Source organism: Rhea pennata, chromosome 1 (assembly GCF_028389875.1).
Source record: "Rhea pennata isolate bPtePen1 chromosome 1, bPtePen1.pri, whole genome shotgun sequence".
Taxonomy (NCBI): domain Eukaryota; kingdom Metazoa; phylum Chordata; class Aves; order Rheiformes; family Rheidae; genus Rhea; species Rhea pennata.
The window spans coordinates 160,670,706-160,695,193 of record NC_084663.1 but is presented as its reverse complement, the minus strand read 5'-3'; the positions used below and the strand labels follow the sequence as shown (position 1 = coordinate 160,695,193).

Sequence of the window (24,488 nt, the reverse complement as noted above, 5' to 3'; positions counted from 1 at the left end):
TTTTTTCATCTTTCTCTGTTTTTTCATTTTGCAGCCCACATTTCCAGTGGGTCCCACAATAGGAACGAACACGGCAATTAGCTTTGCTCCTTACCTAACACCAGTAACACCCGGAGTGGGCTTAGTCCCGACTGAGATCCTACCCACGCCACCTGTCATTGTTCCTGGAAGTCCACCGGTTTCAGTCCCTGGTTCAACTGCTACCCAGAAACTCCTCAGGACTGATAAACTGGAGGTACTGTAGACACCACTGTGATCAGAAATACAATTCTCTGCTAGGCTGTATAAAAGATCCTTGGGAAAAACACTGTTATTTTGTCAGCTATGCTTAAATTTAATTGCTACAAATACAGACATCATGAATAGACAGGATTTCTACTCTTGCAGCCAGTGGTTATGAAAGCATTCTTTTTGTGTTGTTAGTGTTAAGGTAGCATGTTTGTTCAAATTCAATAGGTGGCAAGCAATGTGAAGTTGTTTTGTTGATTAAGCTTGCCTCTCCATTGTGAAGCTCTCCATGGCATAGATTTTAAACCTCAAATATACAGGCCTTTAGAGGTATGCTTTGATGAAATATCCAATAACTACGTTTTTATTCCAGTATGAATTCTGTCCTGATCTGTATGGATCAATATTAGGGGAATTTTATAGCTTTTCAGCCTTGAGCTGGAAATACAGATGTTGAATGTTACAAAACCTGGAACAGACGGAATAGACAAATCCCCAGTTTTACTCAGAGCCTCACAAGAGGTGATGGATCTCTATATGGCTGAGCTCGATAGAGTCTGTCATCCAAGTGCATGAGAAGGCTAAACGGCACTTGCAGAAACGAATGTCCTTCGCCAGAAGCCTGAGCTCTAATGTCTAGAGCACATTTCTTTTTACAAAAATCTGTGTTCATTATGTCCTTTTTTTTTAATTTATTTTTAAGGAAGCTCTCCATTTTGTTTGTAGACTATATTAAAATACAGTGAATCTGATTCATACCTCCCCCGGTATCAGCAAGATGAACCTCTTCTCTGCCTGTGGAGTTGCATGAATATAAAGTACAGTCAGAAAGGGACTGAATATTTTGTGATCCTGAGCTAGTTTTGCAGGGGCAGTTACTTCAGTGAGTATCCTTCCTGGGTGTTTTCTAAACAGAAGGGAGGGAGGAAAAAAAAAAAAAAAGAAAAGGAAAAAGACATTTGGGAAAGTTTCTGTTCTATATGAAGTTCATTTAGCGGTTATACCACAAAGCTGCCTGTGGAGCCAAATGTGTAAGGGTAAAATTGGATATCTTTTCCTCTCCCTTCTCCCAAAATAAGATAAAGGGTTAATTAGGTTGAATTCACTGAAAAACTTGAGTTAGTGGGAGGAGGGAGAAGGTCTGTCCTTTGGGGCTCTGGGCTCTCCCTCCCCTTTAACATTTTCCCCTTGGGTCCTTCCTCTGCAATGAATGCTGTTTTGCACGTAGGTGTGCAGGGAGTTCCAGAGAGGAAACTGTGCGCGTGGAGAGACTGATTGCCGCTTTGCGCATCCTGCAGACAGCACAATGATTGACACAAACGACAACACCGTAACCGTGTGTATGGATTACATAAAAGGTCGTTGCATGAGGGAGAAATGCAAGTATTTTCACCCTCCTGCACATTTGCAGGCCAAAATCAAAGCGGCGCAACACCAAGCCAACCAGGCTGCAGTGGCAGCCCAGGCAGCTGCGGCAGCTGCGACTGTGATGGTAAGTGCTAGAATATATGGCTGCTTTTTTTGACAAAAGCTCTTTGATGGCTATTTTGCTTCCAGTTAATGCTGTTTGCTTATACTTTCTTTTCTTTTCTCTTTTGCCTTTTTTTCGTAAAAGATAAGAATTTATAAAATTACTATTGCTTTTTGGGAGGAAATGATTTTTTCCCCTTTATTCCCTTATTTTAATGCTATGTTTCTATCCAAGACAGTGAAGCAAATGACGCTCTATACCACTTATGTTCTCTGCCTTGATTGTATGTTAAATTTGCCCCTAATTTTTTGAACAGAAATAAAACTGATAAGGTACAACGTCCCCTGGAAAACAGGGGCATGTATTCTGTTTCAGCTTTTTAGTGTGGCTATAAATGTGGAAATTTGGAAGAAAAGGAAGAAAAGCAAAGAGAGAGTTACTTGTCTCAGAGATGGGCCACAGAAAAGAAACCTATATTGGGCCTCAACTTGCCTCATTTTAGATGCCAGATCTTTAGATATCTGAGGCTAACCTAGCCACTCTTGTCTGCCTTTGGTTAGCAGAGAAAAAAAAACACATTCAGATAGCTGTTCATCTTATCTATCGTTAGGCTTGTCTGAGGATGAGAAAGGATTGCCCTCTAGAGATACACATCTTTATCCATTGACTAAAAAGTGTTGACTAGATCTTTTTGAACCTTGGTTAGAACAAGCAAGTTCTCATGCCTACCTAGACTTTTTACTTAGTTCTCCCACTGTTATAGACAAGTTACTTGAATCTGTGTTACAATTTTCTATTAGAAAAATTGAGTTTAAAAAGTAGTAAACTAAAATGTGAGTATTTAAGAAAAAGCAGATTAAGTATAGTCAGACAAAAAGAGATTGAGGGTGGTTTTATTTTCAGAAGTTTTAAGCTGTTGCTGAAAACTGAAGCAGGCAGTCCATCCATTTATCAGCGCTAGATATCTGGTACATTTGCTACCAGCAAAGTTGATAAATTTAAATAGATAGGGTGGTACTGATAAATAAATAAAGCATGCAGGATTTGACTTGGGAGACAAAATTGCTGCCAGCAAATCAAAGAATCATTGTCCTCATTGCTGGCACTGGACGAATAGTTAAGCAGATGTGGTTTGTGGACTTGTGGGCAGTGCATACAATAGTTGCAGACAATACAGTTATTCTCTGAGTAAGAAGCCTAGCAGAAACACAATACAGTACACTATATAACTACCCCAAGCTATTGTATTTAGCAAATTAGCAAAGACCAGACATTTTGAGGGACAAAGGGTAAGTTATGCAAGAAAGTAAACCTCCAAACAGAATAAAATTTCTTCAATTTTAAAACTTTTTATGGTATCCCCAATCCCTATTTAGAACTAGATGATTTTTAGTTAAACTTCCCTGTGCTTGCAGAAATAGAATAGCATCTGGAAATTAGAGCAAAGGAGGGTTTTTTTTAAATTCTAATTAGCTTCTATTATGTTCTCTAAATGGGCAACAAAAATTGTGTAATATTTCTATTTCAATCTAGTAAAGAAGAAGGGAGAGAGAGTTGAGGAGATTCTTTTTTTGCACTTCAGTAGTGGTTGGATATATATCCTGTAATTTTAAATAAGCCGTAACTGAAATTACATTAGCCTCAAATGAGCAAGGTGAAGCATCTCTGGAAATACGGAATTGAAAAGTTAGCATTCTAATGTGTTCAAGAATGACCAGAGTACTTAGTTGGATCTCGAGAGCAAAAGTAAGGGAGAAATAAGAATCTTATCTGTAGGGCTTGTTTGCAGGTTGCTCCCAAGTTGAAACTGTCCAAGAACAGTTGTAGCTTGGCAACTGCAATTGCAGCAACAAGTATAGTGAGGGTCTAAAAGTGTGCAAGACCTAGAAAATCAAGGGCTTTATGAAGTATTCCAGTCAGGATATAGAATTCTTTCTGTGCTTCACTGTATATGGATGTTCATTTCTCTCCAGAGTCACATGAATATTTACAGTTAAACGTATTAACATGTATCTCCATTAGCATTAAAGTTGTGTGCTGGCCGTGTCTGCATAGACTCAGGGTCAGACTTAGGCTGCCTTTGAATCCAGGCCCTGCAGGGGAGAGCCTGGGGGCTGTGAGCCTTGCCTGGGCTGTTTGTCAAGTGATGCCACTGAAAGAGCAGATGGAAGTCACAAGTTAGGCATAGGGTGCCAGGGCCCATTCACAAGGCAGATGAGTGCACTGTGGATTGTTGGCAGAAACACAGGAGATTTTGCTTCCTGGGTGAGCAGACTGGGTTGTTCTGGTCCAGAGGGTGCTCTCGCAGGTGAGTGTTGTGGATAGGGAGTTATTAGAGCAGTGGAGCTTTTAAGACCTTCAGAGATCAATGAATTCTGTAGTCTGGGACCTTGCGGAAAATGCCCTTTCTATAGTTCTGTAATTTAAGCTTAGGAATTTTTACTCGGATACCTTAGCTGACCTTATCATTTGAAGTAAGAAGCAAGGGGAATGACAATTTGTGAAAGAGGCTATAGATTATGTACAGCTTAAATGTGAAGGGCATTAGAAGACAGTGTCATCCATCACTGTACATAAGGAGCTTCAAATGCTTAAACAGAAGAGAGCATGAAAAATCACTGAGGAATATACAGCCTAAATTAAAATATGAAATCATAGACCAGTTCACAGGAGCATTTAGGTGGGAAGGGAGTTCTGGAGATTGTCTAGTTCAACTCCTCCCTGCTCAAAACAGGGTCAGCTAGAGCAGGTTGTCCAAAACTGTGTCCGCTTGGGTTTTGAATATGAACAAGGATGGAGGCTCTACAGCCTCTCTGGGCAACAGTCCGTTATAGTGTTTTATCACCCTCACAGGTGATAAAAATCTTTTCTAATGTTTAAATGAGATCTCTTGTGTTCCAATTTGTGCCCATTGCCTCTTGTCCTGTCACTGGATACCACTGAGAAGAGTCTGGCTCTGTCTTCTTTACTCTTTCCCCATCAGGTATTTATACACATTGATAAAATCCCCCCAAGCCTACTTTTCCCAGGCTAAACAACCCTCAGCCTCTGCTCACATGTTAGATGCCCTAGTCCCTTAATTGTCTCCATGGCCCTTTGTTGTATTCGCTTCAGTAAGTCCATGTCTCTCTCTCACTGGGGAGTCCAGAACTGGACCCAGCACTCCAGATGTGGCCTCACCAGGTCTAAGTAGAGGAGAAGAATCACCTCCCTCAGCCTTCGGCAATTCTTTTCCGGATGCAGTCCAAGAGGCTTTTGGCCTTCTTCACTGCAGTAGTGTGTTACTGGCTCATGTTCAACTTCTTGTCCACAAGGATCCTCACATCCTTTTTTGCAGAGCTGCTTTCCAGCTGATTGACACTCTGTACTGGTGCATGGGGTTATTCCTCCCCAGGTGCAGGACTTTGCATTCCCTTTGTTGAACTTCATTAGCTTCTTCTCTGCCCATTTCTCCAGCCTGTCAAGGACACACTGACTGGTGGCACAACCCTCTGGTGAATCAGCCACTCCTCCCAGTTTCGTATCATCTGCAAACTTGCTGAGAGTGCACTCTGTCCCTTCATCCAGTTTATTAATGAAGAGGTTAAACAGTGTTGGACCCAGTATCAACCCCTGCGATACATCAGTAGTGACTGGCCTCCAGTTGGACTTTGTGTCGCTGATCACAAGTCTCTGAGCCCAGCTGTTCAGCCACTTTTCAGTCTACCTCACTGTCCATCTGTTTAGACCATACATCATCAGCTTGTCTGTGAGGATTTTATGGGAGACAGAAGGCTTACTAACGTTGAGGTAAGCAACATTCAGTGCTCTCCTCTCATCCACCCAGACAGTCATTTCATCATAGGTATCAGAAATGTTAAGCATCATTTTCCCTTTGTAAATCCATGTTGACTACTCCTAGTCACTTTCTTGTCGTTCATGTATCTAGAAATGGTATCCAGAATTGGTTACTCCATCCGCTTCCCAGGAATCAAGGTGAGGCTGACTGATCTGTAGTTTCCCAGACCCTCATTCTTGCCCTTCTTGAAGATAGGGGTGACATTTGCTGTCCTCCATTCCTCAGGAACCTCTCCTCATCACCATGACCTTTCAAAGATTGTCTAGCTCCCCCCATCCTCAAAACATGGTCAGCTAGAGCAGGTTGTCCAGGACCACGTCCACTTGGATTTTGAATGTGACCAAGGATGGAGACTCCACAACTTTAGCTGAGATATTTCTTGTTATATCTCCATCTTCGACCCAGACGGATCCTTAGGAAGCACAGAGGAACAGGTCCTGTAAATCAAGGGTATATAGTTCAGAAATGTGCTGAAGGAGAGGCAGTGAGAGTGGTGAGCATCCTCATGGAACACAGGTGCAGCAGAGCAGGAATGTGGAATAGGCAAAGCAAGGGTCATCCTGCAAAATTTCCTGCTGGCATTTCGTAGTTTTGTGACCGTTAGCTGTTCGAAGGCATTTTGTGCCTCATGCTCCCGTTTTCTCTTCTCTTCCCTATTTCCACATTTTGATGTCAAGATAGACATAATCCCACATATCCTAAAAAAACACTAACTGTCAATATGTTTTAAAAAAAGAGTAAAAAATTTGTAAGTAAAACTTCCTTTCCTCTCTGAACATTTTTACATTAAAATTTGGAAGTAATATTTAATACGGAAAGATTTTTTAGAGTGCTGTCATGCCAGCCATAAATTTTATCTTATTATGGAAATATACATAAATGTTTTACTATGCCTAAGTATTTTCTTTAAACATTTTTGATGATGCTGGACTATTATCAGAAGTCATACTCAGATGTGCATTGATGCAGCGGGAGCAGTATTTTTGTTACTGTATGCTCCTGAAGCTCGTATTAAAGGTTGTAACAAAATTTAGAAAATATGTTTTAAATTCTGAAGGGCTTTTTTTCCTCTCAATGTAATGTGGTAAGTTACAAGGCAAAAATCTGCAAAAATGTCCCCCTGTACTGAAAAAATAAAGAATTAATGATAAGTTAGTGTAAGTCAACATATTAATCTGCTTTATACTGGGAAAGGAGACCCTCTTCCGTTTTGAACCCCAAACTTACTGAATTATGCACTGCTGTTAACTAGGACTCTTACCTTGCAAATACATGTATTGGTAACCTTTGTAACACACTACAATATTCTCCAAAGCTTTTGTTGAAATTGTAGTCTTTGAAATTTATTGTATGCTTTTTAATTTGACTTAACTAACTTATCAGAAATTCTTAGAGGATTATCCTTAAAACTTTCTGCATCTCTGTGAAGTGTTGATAAAATGCTTAATAGTGTCTGCAAGCTGCTGTTTTACTCAACTTTCCTGAATTTCAAACATCTATATTTTACTCTCTTATATGCTTTTAACTAAGGTATAGTAGATGCATTTTTGCTTCAGTACTAATTCAGAGTGTAATATTCATTTCTTTAGAAGACATTTTTGTTGTTGTGCATGCCTAGTGTTTTGTATGTTGTATATTGCATTCAGAATATTTTTTTCCTTCTCACCTATCCACAATGCAATGCCGTTCCCATGATGCACCTCTGCTTGCTGTTTACCTGTATGTTAATTCGCTTGAATCCCATTGGCCCACTGCCATCATGTGCTCGCTGCCTGTTATTAAAAGACTCAGTCGACTGCCAAAGCAATGAAGCGACCTCTCGAAGCAACTGTAGACCTGGTACTTTGACCTTTCACCTTTTGCTTTGCATGTAGCTTTGTTCGGAGAAGCAACTAATGAAACTCGTTATCGCTTTCGTTTTTTAAACATCAGCCGGAAACGATTTCACCTCTCGTTAATTTACGGGGAAAGAAAGTATTATATATATAAAAAAAGGGGGTCAAAAAAAGCAAAAAAAAAAAAAAAAAAAGAATTTTTTTTAAGCCGCCACCCCGCGCCTCCGTATACTTGTAGTTCTCCATCTCATTCTCATACGTAACGAACGCGGACGATTTAGTTCAGCTCCTAACATGGTTTCATTTTTAAATATCTTGTCATTTAAAAAAGAAAAAAAAAAAGTTGAACTGAGATAAAACTGCTTCTGTAATTGAAAATGCTTGACATAATCCATTAATCTATATGATAATAGGAAACGGTATTTAAATTGAAAAGATACTTGGCAATGAAACACAAGTGGTTTTTTCTCCCTATAATACTCAAAAGCCTCTTTAAAGAAAATGCCATTTTTGTTGCTTTAAAGGCCTTTCTTTTCAGTAGTTGTGCTGCTACAGTTTTAGTTAATAGTACCATGCTTTTGCTATCAGTAACAATATTTCACTCATTTTACATTGCTATGCTTTGAGTTAATATGCATGGCAAGGCATCTTTAGTGGCTTTAAAAATAATAAGTTTTTTTATTTATATGTATGTTATAGACAATGCCTTAAAAGTTATGTGATTTTAACTAACTGTCTTATTTCCAGGCCTTTCCTCCTGGTGTTCTTCACCCTTTACCAAAGAGACAAGCACTTGAAAAAAGCAATGGTGCCAGTGCCGTTTTCAATCCCAGTGTCTTGCACTATCAACAGGCTCTTGCCAATGCTCAGTTGCAGCAACATGCAGCATTTATCCCAACAGGTATGTTGCACTCACATTGAACAAATTCTGTATTACTTGGGTATCCTCTGTGTAAGACAGTTTCTTTTGCACTTCATAAAATGTTTTATTGTGTTCCCTGTTCTTTCTGAGATGAAGTCTGCACAAGCTATTTTAATCCTTCTGCAAAGTATGAGATTTCAAGCAGTAATTTCAACATGCCATTAGATTGCCTTTCATATTCACAGCCTAGTTAATCATTGTCCACAGTTTACCCTTTCTTCCTATATTAAACTGGTTGTATTTTGACTTTATCTGCCAGAGCCTAGGGAATGAGAAGGCAAAATATTGCTAACAAAATACTGGGAAAGGCATTACGCTTCCGAGATGCAGTGAGAAGTGTGCAGGCGCTCCCCACCCTCTGGATGTAGCTTTAAGCTCCCTCTGTTGCTGTTTTGCAGCCAGTGCCTGCATGGAAGCACAGTGAAAAAGAGATTGCTCCCTGCATCTGCATTAAAGGGTTTTCAGGCATCAGATTGGTGTTCGTGGTTTTCATTTTGGAATGAAACCCGTACTTTTCCTAGCATTTATGGTTAATAGTGGGGTTATAATTCTTTGTGTGGATGATCTAAAAACAAGAGAATGTAATTTGTATTTCATTGCTTGGAAGTCTCCGTAAAGTTAGCCTAACGAAGGATCCACTGCAGCTTGAGCTGCATAACGTCTGGTGCCAGGACTTCTATTTAATGCTGTAAAAGAAAGAGGGGACTAGATATTTGCGTAAACAAGAACAGTGTAATTCTTTAAATTATGTCAGTCACCCCACTCCGAACTTTCTAAAGGTAAATATCCAGTGTAATGAATTACATGATTTGACTTGTAATTAACAAAATACATATTTCAGTTTCAGATTGTTATCAACTGTGAACTTCCAGAATTCTTAAAAACTATGCGTTTTCAAATGCATTTTGTTGACATTTCAACATCTTATATATAGAAATAATAGCTAGTTAAACAAGGGATGAAAAACAGCATGCAGTGATTTCCCAATATATCAACATTCCGTATGTTTTTAAAGGAAAAAAACAGACACAGAGGGCATTTCATGAAATTTTGGTGTAAGACCTAAGTAATAACCTTGGAACTTTCCCCTGTAATTATCATAGTAAGTTACAGAACACAGTATTTTTAGTGCATTTGTGCACCAGAATATTCATGGTAGAAAATGTGCTGACACTTACGGGAGTGTTTGAAAAAGAATCATGAGAGCCTGCCTTTTTGGAAATGAATGGAAGGACTGCCCTGTGCTTACAAACATACAGGAATTTCCACAAGTTCTTCTTACATTGTCACCTAAGAATTTACAATAAGATACGCATTATTCTTTCTCTTAAGCACTCCCTTTCAGGCTTATCGCTATTGTATGCAGCTACCATAGAATGTAGATTAACTGTGGAAGATACAGTAGTCTATAAACTTTTTTTCAGTGAAATAGCATTTAGATATTTTCCAGACTTTTGGAGTGCTCATGCTTCCTTGAGTACCTCATTCTTTGTGCTGTTTATTGTCCTTTCCTCTTTCCAACTGATGGTCAGAATTATAATTTTAGTTTATAAATTTCTGATGGTGGAAAAGGCGGTTCTTGGAGCCAAATCTTAAGGGCCAGATTGTTGACAAGTCTCAAAACAAGTGCACAAAAAAGAGGAGTTAGAGAAATAACATAGCAGATGAAGCCCAGAAGCACAGTGAAAGACCTCTTTAACAATACTGAACTCCTGCTCTTTGTGAGCGCCATCAGCACCTGTAAAGGATGTTAGAGAGAGGAGTGGGGTATGGGAGGAGATTGGAAAGGGGGGAACCCACTCTATAAGGATGAGTGTAATGAGCTTTTCATTAAAGATGGTGCATCTGCAATTCCCATATTTCTTGGGAAGCCCAAGAGAAGATGCACCTCTTTGGATTTGCTTGGTGTTGTGTCAGCCAAATCTAAGGAGCAATGCATGACATTATCTACTGGATTTTACATGATTATGTAATATTTTCTGAACTGGGATAATTTTAAAATGTGTTGCTTGTGTGTGCATTTAAAAAGTTTAATTTTAAGACAAGTTTTGCTGCTGGAATATATATAAAACTGAATTGTTTTATATAACTTCTCTGCTTTCTTAACCACTTGCTCCCCTAATAAAAAGTGTGGGGCTTGATTTAGCATGGCTTATTTCCAAATTTTTGCACTTTGTTTTCCATCAGTACAATTGCTTTGTCACTTTTCCTTATCGTTTGGTGAATGATCTTAAAAGCAACAAGTCTTTTCCCTCTTTCCAGTGCTGTTTGTCCAAGTTTTTACAACCACTAGCCTAGGAACTTTGTGTATTCTCTGGGGATTCTTCTTTGGTAAGGTCATTCATAGTTACTTGCTACTGTGATGGTTGGATAAAAGGCTGCTGTAATAATCAAGCAGGAATTCAGAAAACATATTTGACTTTGTAACAAACATGGGTGTATGTGGCACTACTCCCTTTACCTTTCCACCCTTCACTGGCTTGCTGTATGCGCTGTACTGAACATACGCTGTTCTGTTTCTCATTTGGCCTTTCAGAAAGGTTGAAGGGTGACTAGGCACTGAAACTAAACTGCATGGCAGGTAAATAGTCTTTACTGAGCATTGCTTGAGGCACAAGGTGTGTTACTGAGTTCTGACCACACTTTTACTTGTTTAGCTTTGAGAATTGTCACAGCAGCGTTTTTATTGGATTGATCAGAAACACATCTCCGCTTAAACTTAGTGTGTTGTTGAGAATGTGCACATGAATATTAAAAATAAATTTGACAAAACCCCTGCAGAATAATGACAGATAATTCCATTTTGCCCTCTTTCTCCACTGAGAAGGAAGAAGAGTTGATGAACATTGGTCTGTGCAACACTAAGCCGTTTGAATTATGTAACGGGTTCTAAAAGTCCAAAAATAATGTGATATTTACTCAAAGAAGTTTTTGTAAACAGAAACCTATTGCTACAAACATATTAAATGAAAGAGTTTACAAAGTTTCCTGTATATACACAGAAAAAAGCAATATATCATACAATATGTTCAAGTAGGATTTTAGTTTGAACATAATCATGTTTTAGGGGTTAAAGCAAAGCAAAACTATGAATGACCTTAGGGTTGTTGTTTAACTAACTAACTTATCTGTGGTTATGCTTGAATCTCACTTTGAATGTTAACTCTAAACAGCTAACCTGTTTCTTCCCTTTATCCACTTTTTTCACCTATCATTGCATGACATGCAGGGTCAGTTTTGTGCATGACACCCGCTACCAGTATTGGTAGGTTCCAAATTTCTTTGTTTTATGTTATATGTAATGTATATTCACTTGTTTCAGAAATCTTAGCCAAGACTTAGACAATGACTAGAATTAAAGGTTCACTTGTCCTTCTGGCTGACGTTGTATAGTTTTTAGATTTGTAGACAAAAACTGCAGTTTAGATGTGGTATCACCTGCTATAACAACTACACTGCAAAAGCATAATACCATGAATTCCAGTCTGCTTTTCAGTTTTCAAAGTTTTATTTCTCTTTATAATTTATATTGTCTAGTACTATAAAATCATAAAATATTGGAAAAGCCAGCAAATTTCATCAGTGTTTCAGAAGTTTCATAGTGGTGTGCCTATTTCTCCTTTTTGCTGTGTGTTAGAAAGTTTTATCAGCGTTTCCCAGAAATACATACTTTGATCCGCAGAGGTTCTGTTGAGACCTGTGATCTGAATCTTACTCCTCCTTTAAACATATTTGCAACTTGGAACAAATATTTTTGGCAGTGCAAAGTTGAAGTCCAACATAACAGACTCTAACTCAGAAAAGTAATCCCTTGCTCTGCTCTGTAGCCCTACCCTAGTGAGTTTTCACTGGACTACTCAGAAAAGCAGCTAAAATATCAGGCCTTTAACAGTCAAATTAATACCCTGTCATGAAAATGTTGATTAAAATTCATTCTTAAAATGAACAGGATCAGAACACTTCACAAACTCAGCCTTGCTTTATTAGATCAAACAAATTAGTGTTTAAATCAGGAAAATGATCATCATCCTACTCCTGATTTTTGCTTCAGACTAGATGGTGATTTAACCATGATGAAGTCTAACAGTTATGGGGTGCTGGTAGATAAAATGCAAAAATTGAATTGCAGAGGAAGACAGCAAATATCTGGTGTCCTTCATAATGAAGGTAAATGAATATAATTCATTTCTAATTGTGTTTCAAAATTAATAAACAGTTAGCATTTTCCTTCCCTAGATGAAATATTTTGTTTGCAGAATTTTGTAATACAAATACTGGGGGAAAAAAAAGCTCTCCAGGTAACAGACTGTTTGGGCAGAGAAGTAATTTGCACAGGTAACCCAGTCAGTCCCCACGTTTCCAGTGATCTTTGCTCTTTTTCTGGGAATCGCTGATTGTGTTGACAAACTTCCTTTAATTGTACTTGTAATAAGCTATTCTCCCTTTTTTTTTTTTTTTTTTTTTTTTTTTTAATTATTTCTCCGCCACGCTTTTTCCTCGCTTTGCACTGTTTGCACTGTTGATTGCATGCCATCTGCTGGTTTAACCCGTGATGGCTTGCCGCTCTGATATTCACCATGCCAAAAAAAAAAAAAAAAAATAAAAAAAAAAACAAAAAAACACCACTTCTCTTACCATAATGCTGCACCCTCCTGTTCATTGCTTCCATGGTTCCCCTCCTGAAAGTACCCATGATGCACAACGCTACGGCCGCCACTGTCTCTGCAGCAACAACTCCTGCAACAAGTGTTCCCTTCGCCGCAACAGCCACAGCCAATCAGGTTTGCTCCTTTTAAAGCTTTCTTTCACGGATCCCCAACTCTAAATGAGTGCTGAGATTTTTTTTTTTTTTTTTTTACCCCCCCCCCCGAAAAAAAAAATTCTCCTGGAGAATTTTTTTTCATGTTTACCCATCAAAAAAAAAAATCTGTTTTGTTTTGTTTTTTTTAAAGTCCTTTATAGCAAGTGTTTGTTGGACAGGTTGCACTTATTTAGAGTTAACATTTATCGCAAATAATGATGTAGCTATGTTTTGTGTTGCAATGTTTGTACCTAATTATCGTGTAATTAACCTGGCTGGAGTTAGAATCACCATAGCACCAGACTACTTGCAATAGTCTTTTATTAACTCCTGTGTTCAAAAGGAAGATCGTGACAGATTTCAAACTTTCAGGTGTGTTAATGTAATCTTCTCCATACAGCATTGTGGAAGTGACTAATTTGTAAGTGTGGAAGCTGTCTAAAATAACAAGTGGGACAAGGCAGCTGGAAAAGAAAATGTGAGAAACAAAATTGAATGTTTTCTGTAAGTGCTAGTCCACAGCACTGTAGATGCTGATGACTCTGTCTGCTTTATGTCTGAAGGCGTGCCTTCAGCCTGGAAACGTGATTTCCCTAAGGAAGGCCGTGGTTGCAAAGAATCCCTAAAATTATTGGCAGAGACAGAGCAGGAAAGAAAATACTCTCTCTCCCTTTTTTGTGTGGTTCGTTATGCTAATGGTGGGTTTAGTTTTATTAGGGTTTCCCCTTCCTCTTGTAGGATCTGATTCGCACAGGAGATAACTGTTGCAGCTCTTAGTGTGCGACTTTGGCTCTTCCGTTCAGGCTGTAGAGATGCCCCCTCCGAAGCTCGAGACATCTGCTAGGGGAAGGGCTGCCACCTCCGCTTGCGCTGTGGTCGCCCCGGCTCTTTTCTGGCTGCGTGATCGTGCTCGGGCGTTCCTGTGTGAGAGCTGGGATGTGCTGTTCTCCCCCAGGGTTTCCAAGGTCACGTTGGAGAGGAGGCAGGTTGATTTGCTCCCCAAAAGAAAGTAAAGGGTTGTGTCGTGATCATGCCGCTTTGTGACGGTCCTGGACAGACCAAGAAGCTGTTCTGGAGCTAGCAGAAACGCACCCTCCTTGACTGATTCCTCTCCCACTCAGCAATGAACTGGGAGGAAATCAGTGAGAATGTATTGCTTAGTAATGCCGTACCAGATATTTCAAATATCCCACAAAAAATAGAAGTTTCCATAACAGTAAATGTATAATAAACTAGGGAAAATATACTACCTCTGAAATACACCTTTTTTAAAGAAACACAAACCAGTCCATTTTCTCCTTTTTTTTGTAGGGCTTGTTTGCCAACAGAGTGGCAATAGTACTTGTAGCTTTTTTATCAAAAAGAGACTCTTTTTGCATTCCTTTCTGAAAGTCTAATCCGTTTTAGTGAAGAAAATGCTTGGGCCAAGAAGAGAAGTGTAACAGGCAAATGACACATTTAACTGTCCTCTTCTGCTTCTTGGGGTAAGGTAATGCAGGGAGTTAACACCATGGCTGGGTAGGCTGAAGAGCCTGTGGGTGTGATGGATTGCAGGTTCTTGGTAGTGGACACAGAAGAACAATCTCTGCAACAGAAAATGATCTGAGAGCGTTCAGTGTAGTTTTGTGGTCCTCAGATGGTGGTACAGGGGCTTGAAAAGGACAAGGGGATACGAGGAAAACAGGGCTGTTTTGAGAGCAGATCAGTTCCCCTCACCCACCCCCACCCCAGTGCGCTGCATCTCTGCCCTCAACACTCCCAGGCCCCAGAGAGAAGTTTTGCATGAGCAGCAAAGGTGCTAACCATTGCTGAAGTAAAACATATTTACACACCTACAAAAGGATCAGTAAGCAGTCTTTTCTTTCTTTTTTCTTCTTCTTTTTTTTTTAAGAGACTACTTTCACATGAGTAACTTTTGCTGATGGGAAAGTCAGAGGTGTGCTATGATGCTCTCAGTGCAGATTTTGTTTGCAGTGGAGGATTACAGCATTTTAAGAGCGTTTACAACAAATGTTATAAAAATGTGTATGTGTCTGTTTGTATTTAGTTGTGTGTGTGTGTGTGTGTACGTATATATATAATACACTGCTGAAATTAGAGGATGGTTTACCACTAGGATGGGTTTCCTCTTCTTTAATTTCAGCCAAGTAGAAGTTTGGCATCCAGTTCCTCTGCTTTTCTGGAAAAGTCTGTGCTGGGGCAGGATGAATTCCCCCCGGAGGTCAAATGAAGTGCTTTAGCTAGTACTGTAGCTTCAGAAGCTACAGTAAGAAACTGTGTATGTCAGAGTAGTAGCACGTGTTTATAAGAGGTGAAGCTCCAGCTTTGCTGTTTCTTTACAGCCTTCTGACAGTTGGAGATCAGTCTGCCCTGGAAAGGGCCCAGCAGTAACCTTCAGTATTTCGCCAGACCCAGAAAAACAGAAGAAGCCAGGAATTAACTTGAGTTCAGCTCACGGCCTAGTTCATGGTCATAGAGTCCTTTGCAGTTTTCCTTTATTATGTATTTAAACTTCTGTATATTTCAGAAAAATGATTTGTTCCTATCTGGATAAAATTTCCTTTCCTGATTTGTGCTGCATTGAGGCCCCTTTACTTATTTGTGGGATACAATCTCCTCTCTTCAGTTTTCTGCTGCAATTTTCTTATCATCGTGCAGTCTTCAGACTATCTTGTTTCTGCGTCATGCCAGGCATGAAAGGAAAGTCATAGCAGTGCTTTACCATTTGACTCAGTAACAATTGACTTAATATTCTGGTGGTCTTCTGAGGAAGGATTGCTGAATTTTCTGGAGGGAGTCTGATGTTACAGGTGTCTTAGAAACACTGGTGGGAGAAGACACGAACGTCCCAAAAGCTATGGAGTATTAGCTGACAGCTAAAAAAACTCTGTTGAGCCCAGAAGACTGTTTAGTATGTACTGATGGCTTGTATTTTGAGAAAGAGGATCTATGTCTCATGTCTTTTCTACAACTTTTCTTTCTGAAAATAGCATTAGCAAGAAGGCACAAAATGTGCCTGCACTTTACCCATTCACAATCAGTCACACTCAGCCAGCAACTCTGTGTGTTTTGTGTTCGATGAGAGCATGAAACGAGACAAATGAGAAAATTTACAGGGTTAAAGGCTATAGCATAATACACACGTGCTGGGAGACCCAGTTAAGACTATATGGCAAATTGGAAATCTCTTACTTTCCTAACTTAAAGTAGTTCAGTTTAAAACCAAAATCATTTTATTTGATTGTACTTTTGAGGGGAGGAGAATTGTTTTGACTTGGTACAATGGAAACAGGATTGAGTAAAAGCTATCCTTCTTTCAGCAAACTCTGTTTTATAAATTCTGATAAAAACATTTCCTATAAGAGAGAACGTTGTTGCCACTCACTACATTTAGACATTTTACAAGGGAGTATCCCCACTTTCTCTAGCTGCCAGGCTTTGATGGGAAGGGGATGAAGGAGGGAGTTCTCCCCCTTAGAGGTGTCCAGTGGAAGGCACATTGACTTCTGGAGCTCTGTGAAGAGTTGAGGAGCATGATCCATGAGAGCTTAAAGGAGCCCTTTGTATTCACCTGCCTGCCCTTTCTTTCCTCCCACAGTCACAACTTCTCCAACCATTCCTACCAGAGTGATGGTGGAAGTTACAGCTGTTTAACCTTGCATAGACTCTTAACTAGCTTACGTTCAGTTGTTTTGGGATATTGCCAATATTTTCTTGCAGATTGGAACCAACAAAGTTCCAGAAAAGTATATAATGAAGAGAATCCTTGGAGAATATACATGGAAGGTTTGGTACTAGCTCCCTCTAGTGCACATGTGTGGACAAAAATACATAAAACATTTTATTTAAAGCATTAATGTAATAATTGTGTGTAAATATATACTTCAAAGATCTTTAATAAAACATTTAGTTATTGCTTACATAGATAGTGAACTAGCAGTATCCAAGCAAGCAAAGCTACTGATACTCTCAGCTTTGCTCACAGATAACTATGATTTTAGAGAATGATCTATCCTAATGTTGTTTGTCAGAGGTGTTATTCTCAGTTCTGGAACTGTGTTATTCCAATTTAAAATAAGGCCAATGTGCCAATTTACTTACTGCTTTTTTTTTTTTTTTAATTCTAAGTAGAAAGCCTTACTGTTTCTTCATTTACAAATATCCATTGATGAGTCCTACAAGGATTACAGGGATGGGATTCAGTTTGAAATAAAGATACCTAATTGTAGGTGTCTGAGTTGTCTATATGTGAGCTGGAAGTTTAGGTGCCCATTGTGAACTGTGGAGATCATCAGCACAGTCAGATGAAGTTTGGAGAACAATTTGGCTCGCTCTGTGGTAGACACAACAAAGCTTGTTGCAATTGCTTAAAAGTGTGTCTACTAACATTTAAGATTGTCCTAAGACAGCCTTTGATATTTAGGTTATCCTATAATATTATATGAAATAATGTCCAGGCTCCATTGACTTATTGACTAGATTGTATCATGCCATTGATTGCAGTGGGAATTTAGACACCAGCATTTATGTGTCTTAATCTTTGGCTTCAAGCCTAATGAGTGTGTCTTCAGTTCTTGATGGTTACAGGGCAATCACCAAATTCCAGATTACTTTAAAGAAAATAGTCTTGCTGATATCACTTTGGTAGAGAATATACATGCTTTTATTTTCCATAGCACCAAAATGTGCAGAAGGCTAGCATAAAAACAGCATTGCGGAGAATACTAGTTAAAGATATTATATAGTCACTACATTATTCTACTGGTTATAAGACCTTTAATCAAGGAAAAAAAATTAAAAGGCAGATGTAGTAGAAAAGGGAAATTCTTATAGGCCATGTCTGGGGGGAAAAAAAAAAGGAAAATCAACAGGCTGTCTCATGCTAAAGGTTGTGATTATCTAGCACAGCTGTTTTAAATTATGCATCAGTTTTTGCACTAAATTAGGTGGCAATTATGCAGAGATATTAATTATGAAATCATTCAATTGTCTACAGTTTTGTTGGAAACCATAAAAATACAACAAAGTGAAAATAAAAATAGTTGTCAAGTACAAAACAAAAACAGAAAAAAACCAATTAAAATACATTCCCCAGCATTCAAAAAGTAGTTAATATAACATAAATTATAAACACGCCAAATGTTTAATGAGGATTTGAGAAGCTGCACATGGCAGCTTATTCAAGAATGAGGCGAACAGGAAAAAGCAGCAAGAAAACACCTCTCCTGGGAAGAGGAGGTGCAGGGTTGTGAGATAAGTTAGTCAGCTCTCCCAGAGGTAGACTTCCATGGGACTGAAATGTCATGTAGCACCAACTCAGCCCCATGCAACTGAACTTCTTTCTGCATAAAGCAGAAGCACTTTATGGCAGTTCTTCCCTCTTGCAAATAGACTTACGTGTCCCCAAAAGGACTTCCTCTCCAGTCTACCCATTTATCCCCATGCTGGCAGGGCAGGTGGCCATCATCAGTATTGCTGAGGACTGAAAAGGCATTTTTGTCTCACATTCCCTTTGTTCTTTGTGGAAACCTGCTGAACTTGTAAACAAGGAGAAAAGTAACAAATATGGAGTAAATGAATTGGAGAGACTCTCTCTCTGGAGGGGAGAAGGAGAACGGATGCTTTTCTTGGTTAAAAGCAACCTCTTGAGAAGGAAAGTGGAAAGGTGAAAGAAATGTTATTTGCATCCTGAGTGCCAATAAATAACAACATTGCAATTAGGAGTTTATGCTAAACTATTGTTACTGTTTTGAAAGACTTTACATTGCAGTTTCTAAGGGAAGAGATAAGAAAGTAAAGAATAGGTTTCTAAACAATTTTTGTCTTCTTGGGTAAAAATACTGGGTTTAAAAAATCTAGAAAATCCAGAGTAAATCCTCCTATAGAACATCTCTGTTCTTAGCAACAGAAAGAGTGCTTTTAATCTGACGTCAAAAAGTCTAGAAAAGGAGACAGAAGTACATGTTCTTTTCTCAGAAACATCATTAGAAGGGCATGTTTGCAGAGAGCGAGCCCTGAGCAGAAAGGCTTTGGGTATTGGTGGAGCCCATGCTTAGTGCTGTGCTGGGCCACAGAGGTAGCAGCCAGCTTTGGGATCTCGGATGCGGGACTGGATGTCTTGCCTTGGCCGCTGGCCCCGAGCACTGGTTCCTGCCCTGGTCTGGAGAAATGAACCTTCAGAAAGTTAAATGTAGTTTACATGTTCCAAAATACTGCTGTAAACACTCCAGCTTTGTAATTTAACTGGGCAACACCCAGCAGTTCTGAATACCTGCTAGTATTTTGCTCTCAAAGGCCATCCAATTGACCTGACACGGTCTACTGCTTGTGAAGGGGCAAAGGAACAAGATTTGTTCTCTAACGCATTTTTTACAAAAGGTTAAAATTCTCAATTTCTTTGTTTTATGACATATGGCAATAACAAGTGGATTTACTGGTTTGGTGCGGTGTTTCATTTTTCCCTAAACTATCCTTCATCATGAAGATACTGAAGAGTAATTTCTTTTAGGAAGGTATTTGCATAGCTGTAGTTAGTCATGGAATTAAATGGAACCCTAAACTATTCACTGCCTATTTCATGCTAGACATCCAAAAATCACAAGCACAATTTCAAGCAAGTTCTACTATCTTGCGACACCGAGTTACATGTAAGTAACTTTAACTTTCAAAATTAACAATTTGCGAACTCAAGAAGTCAGAGCTTTTAGTCTTAAAGGCCACAGGAAATCTCAAATAGCATCAAAAAAGACTATGTGAATCTCCTTGAGCAACTGACATTACAACAGGCACAGCAACACTTTGTTTTTATAAAGTGTAGAGGTGGCAAAGAAGCAAAACCAGAAGTTTGCCCCCTAACATTTAAAGGAACTCTACTTTAAACCTAGTGCAAATTAACTTAAGTGTTTTATTTTCAGTAACACTTTTTGATCTCTTCAGTTCTGATAGTCTGTTCTGTGTACATGATGAAGATTGCTGGTAGGCTTGCATGCAGAATTCTAGATCACATGCTAATAGACAAACAATAAGCGGGAAAAATGGAAAATCTGTTTTTTATAGGAACTTCCATCCCCCGCAGGTAGGGAGAAGTGAAAACTGACATTCTCTGTTGGCCTGCTAGATGGCAGCATCACATAAGATGAGAATTAAGCAAAGGCCAACATTTATTTCTTTTATATAACAAAAATCTACATGTATTCCCCTCTCCTGTTATAGACTGTTTTAACTTTTATAGCATTGCAGTTAAAATAGTGTATTTGTATTTGAGAAGATAGCTTCCTTTAATGTTCTTGCTTTCAGTTTTTCAACAAATTATATTTTGATAAGTTGAGTAAAAATCTTTTGGGCCGTATTTTCTATTTTTTAAGAATAGAAAAACTTTTCTAAGGTCAAGTGCACATACAGCTTATGTAAGTGTTATTTTCCATCATAAAATTTTAACAACTCAGTGCAATGCAGAGCTCTGAATGTATTTGTTTGTAACTCTGCTCATTGAAATAATTGCAGCTGTGCATCTCTAGTTGTTTCAACTATTTTCTTTTGAAAGAAACTAATGCTATATTTTTATTTCAGTGTATCACTTATTACATGAACATTTTGCCCACTAGAAATGCCATTCTTTGGCTTTGAGTGTACAGGCAGCTGCCCACATAACTGCAGTGGACTGACTGATTGATTGATTGATTTAATTTATTGCTATTCCTGTAATGCCTTTCAACTTGAGGCAGAGGTTTGCTAAATTTGACTGACTTCATTTATGGCACAATATTGCGTCCGGTGACAGACAGTAGTACATGCCTATATGAGAGTATTCAGATAAGAAGAAAATTAAAGAAGCAGTAGAAGTAGTGGACAGAAGTCAGGAACATTAGGTTTTCCTCAAAGAAGTTATGTGTATAGTGAGTCTTAAAAGTCTGAGCAAAAGTTCAGTAACTAAAACAAGTATATCCTGTTTTAAGTATGGTGGGTGATGAGTAACCTTGAAGAAAATAGAAATTTGTTGCCTTTCTGTGTTTAAGTTAAGCACTGAATGTTGCAGGAGAACAGTTTTTGCTTTGAACAGAATCTGAATTAGAAGCCCAGGTTTGGGGAGGGGAGGTTTACAGTGCAGTTGTAACTGCTGAGAACTCGAGAGAAGGGCTAGCTGGGCTCTCTGTGCTGTGGCAGGGTTCTCCTAATGGGCATGGCAAGTGTTCAGTGACAAACTAATCTTGGATGATTTGGGCATACATGAAATGTAAGAGGAAAACACAAAGTAGGTGTTGTAGAAAAAGTACTGAATGAGGAAGACTATAAAAGTATTCAGGCTTGAAGAAGTAGCACTCTTTTTTACAAGAGAAATACAGATGTTTTCATAAAGAATGCACAACGCGTGCTTGATCTTTCACTCCTTTGTTCTCTCAGTTCCTCTGTGTAAGCCTGTTACGGGAGTTTCTAAAATTCAAGAAGAGAAAGAAAATCACCTAAAAATAGGAAGTGAAAAATACAGATGATTGCACTCACTCAGACCTTCTGAAAAGTAATATTGAGTGGCTATTCAAAAGAGTGCTCCTAAAATATTATAGCAGTGGTTTTTTCGTTTCTATGCAGTCCATTTGTTGCCTGTGCAGTTAATAAAAAATGAATTTTGGTAGAACATATTAGAGTACGTTATGATCAGTTTTAAGGACTGCATTATTTATTATTTTTGAGAAGAACATATAAGACCAGGTTGCTTTGATTTTAAAAGCAACTAATCCTGTTTCTTGGAAGTGAGTAAATACCTATTAAGTTACACTTAAATATGATAAAGTACTGTTTGAGGAAATACCTATTAAAGCTCGTAAGTGTGCCAAGGAGTTAGCAGCACTAGTCGTTTTGGACTCTCTTTTGAACCTTGTTATATTAAATGAGAAGAATGGTGTTGCTGAATCCTGAAGTCTTCGGGGGTTCCCATAGTAGCCTTGATCTTTACTTTAAAATCATCAAGAAGAGCCAAATTCAGACGATATCTCTGTCAACTTTATAATACTGTAATGGCCAACAGCTTGTGCCTAATGGAATGAAAGTATCCTGGCAGGATATGTCCACCTCAGCATGAATATCTGACCCTCAGCCATTTCCAGATACGTATTATCAGCTCCTGGTGTAGGAGTTCAAGTCTTTTACCCAAACAGACTGAATAAAAGAGGGATAAAAGAATTAGGAATTGTTATCTTGGTTTAATGAGAAATGGATCTTTACTATTTATGAGATCACTAATATTTTTCCCTATAAAAGGAACCAAATACTCTAAAAATATTTATTTGTGAAGCTGATATTTTTCTTATTCCTCCTGTAGCTGTAAGAATGAAGTCTGTATTTCTCCCATTGGCTAATGCTTTGGATTTTCACTGATAAAACATTATTATATTGTATCCCAAAAAAACTTGATTGAATTAGTTTGCAGGGGTATGTGATTATGTGTTTCTCAAATCACACTGGCTGTGACAATGTACAGTTCTGTGTGTTTTGACTGGTAATAATCCAATTACATGGGATATGTATAAATGTTGGCAGACCCAAAGAAATATGAGTAACCAAATGGGTAGGCATTTTACCTCAGCAGTGGCAGGTGGGCAGAAGGGTAGATGGTCCTGGAAGCACCATGGAACTGGAACAGACAGAACTGAGGATACACAGATTTAGGAAAGAAGATGGAGGTGAAGGCAGGGCACTAGAATAGCAGTGTCAGAGGATGAGCTGTGATATATGGCAAACAAGTAGGACCTCCACAGCTCAGGAAACACCTTAAGCCCACTATGTTAGTTACTGGATGAGCAGGTGACCAAGGAGATCATCTGAGACCTAGAGAGCTCGCCGTATTTGTATGAATTCGAGGTATTGTCGTTGATGAGCAAAATAGACAAATGTGATGGAAATGCATTGGATTAGTGAAGAAACAAGAAGATAAAATCCGCTCTCTATAAGATTAAGAAGAGGTCTACAGTTAGTGGCGTGGGGGGCAGGTGTAGACATTCAGTCAAAATGCTGGAAAGGAGAACAAGGTTTCTAGCCATCAGAAGAATGAGCAACCTCTGGTAAGAGCGGCAGAAGAAGGAACTTGGTGACGGAAAATGGAGCTTAGTATGTTTATGAACAGGTTTGTATGAAGTTATCAGCGGGGAGTAGCAGGATTGACAAGGTGGTTGCAACCAGACTGTCCAATTCTCTTAGTAGTTCCTTGTTTTGTTTTGGGGGGGCTTTTGTTCATTTTTTCTTTTGCAGTGCTTGTGGATGACACTGTAGAGAGAAATGGTAGCAGTACAAACTAGTGACAATCAGTAATGGCATTGTTGGCGGTTTTGAATGTGGACATGGACAGATCAGTGAGGCAGGCATGATAGGTGAAGGGATACATAAATGTGCAAATGTGTTTAATAGAGGTAAGAGAGGGGGACTCCTGGGAGAGTGACAAGCTATGATGTAGCTAGGACAATCAGGAAGGGACTTCAAATAGGGGATTACAGCTAATGTCAAGACCAGTAAAAGAGAAGTTACAATAATGAAGGTGGGAGAGACAAGGAGTGTAAGCAAGCACCTTGCTACTCTTAATTTTCAGAGAAGGCAGGTTGTTTTTAAGGTTATACTGGTAGGATCAGTGAAATTTCGAGCCATCTTAGCTGTTAGCTAGCTGAGGACAGTGTCAGATCACATGCCTTGGAAGATCATAAATGGATGTCCTGGAGTAGAGGTTTAAAAAGCTCTATTTGGTGCTCCATGGAGGTGCTGCTACTGCAGCCAAGGAGAAGTACGGGGCAAAAAAGTCAATCTGTAAGGCTATATAAAATTTATATAAGCATAGCTGATATGGTGATGATTACTTTCATTAAATGTCTGAACATTTACTCATCCTTTTCCACTTTTGATTGAAAAAGAAAAACTTTAATTTGGGAAAAAAGGACAAAGCACATGCCACAGAAGAGCATTTTAAGAGAAAATGAAAAATACAGAGATGAATGCACTTCGCAAAGGCATGAAGAAATATAAATAGTTGTGGGTTTCATGTCAAAGGGAAGAAATCCTTCATGTTAGTTTTATTTTTAGAACATGGAAGAAGTTATGAGATAGCCTGATAGGAGCAGACTGTCTGAAACTACCTGTCTTTTTGAATGTATATCCCAGATATATCTGTCCGTTCTTCTGCTCATATGAAAAACATGAAAATAGAAAATGTTATTGTGGTAGGATTCATCTGCACTGATGCAAGTGTCTGAAAGTTAAATATCTCAATATGAACTGTTTGTCATAGACTCTTACATTTAGTGGAGAGAAAAAAGCACCATCAGAGGATGACATGTCTCCTGATACTGGGTAGGTAGATTTAAGACTGAGTGACCAACTGAGGCTTACGTGTTCAGAGTCATGCGAGTTGAATC

The 24,488-nt window shown here is 38.8% G+C and overlaps 1 protein-coding gene across 5 annotated transcripts in view; it reads left to right on the top strand.

The window, feature by feature from the left end:
* Nucleotides 1-24,488, top strand: part of MBNL2 (muscleblind like splicing regulator 2) — a 116,631-nt gene that overhangs the window by 85,937 nt on the left and 6,206 nt on the right. For 3 of the 5 annotated variants that reach the window (XM_062566839.1, XM_062566840.1, XM_062566841.1), the window contains exons 4-6: nt 35-235; nt 1,457-1,720; nt 8,120-8,273. In XM_062566839.1, coding sequence (XP_062422823.1) covers nt 35-235; nt 1,457-1,720; nt 8,120-8,273 — 619 coding nt within the window. Of the gene's footprint in view, nt 1-34; nt 236-1,456; nt 1,721-7,322; nt 7,377-8,119; nt 8,274-12,980; nt 13,076-24,488 lie in introns of all 5 variants that reach the window. The other 2 variants (XM_062566843.1, XM_062566842.1) reach the window with 2 other exon arrangements.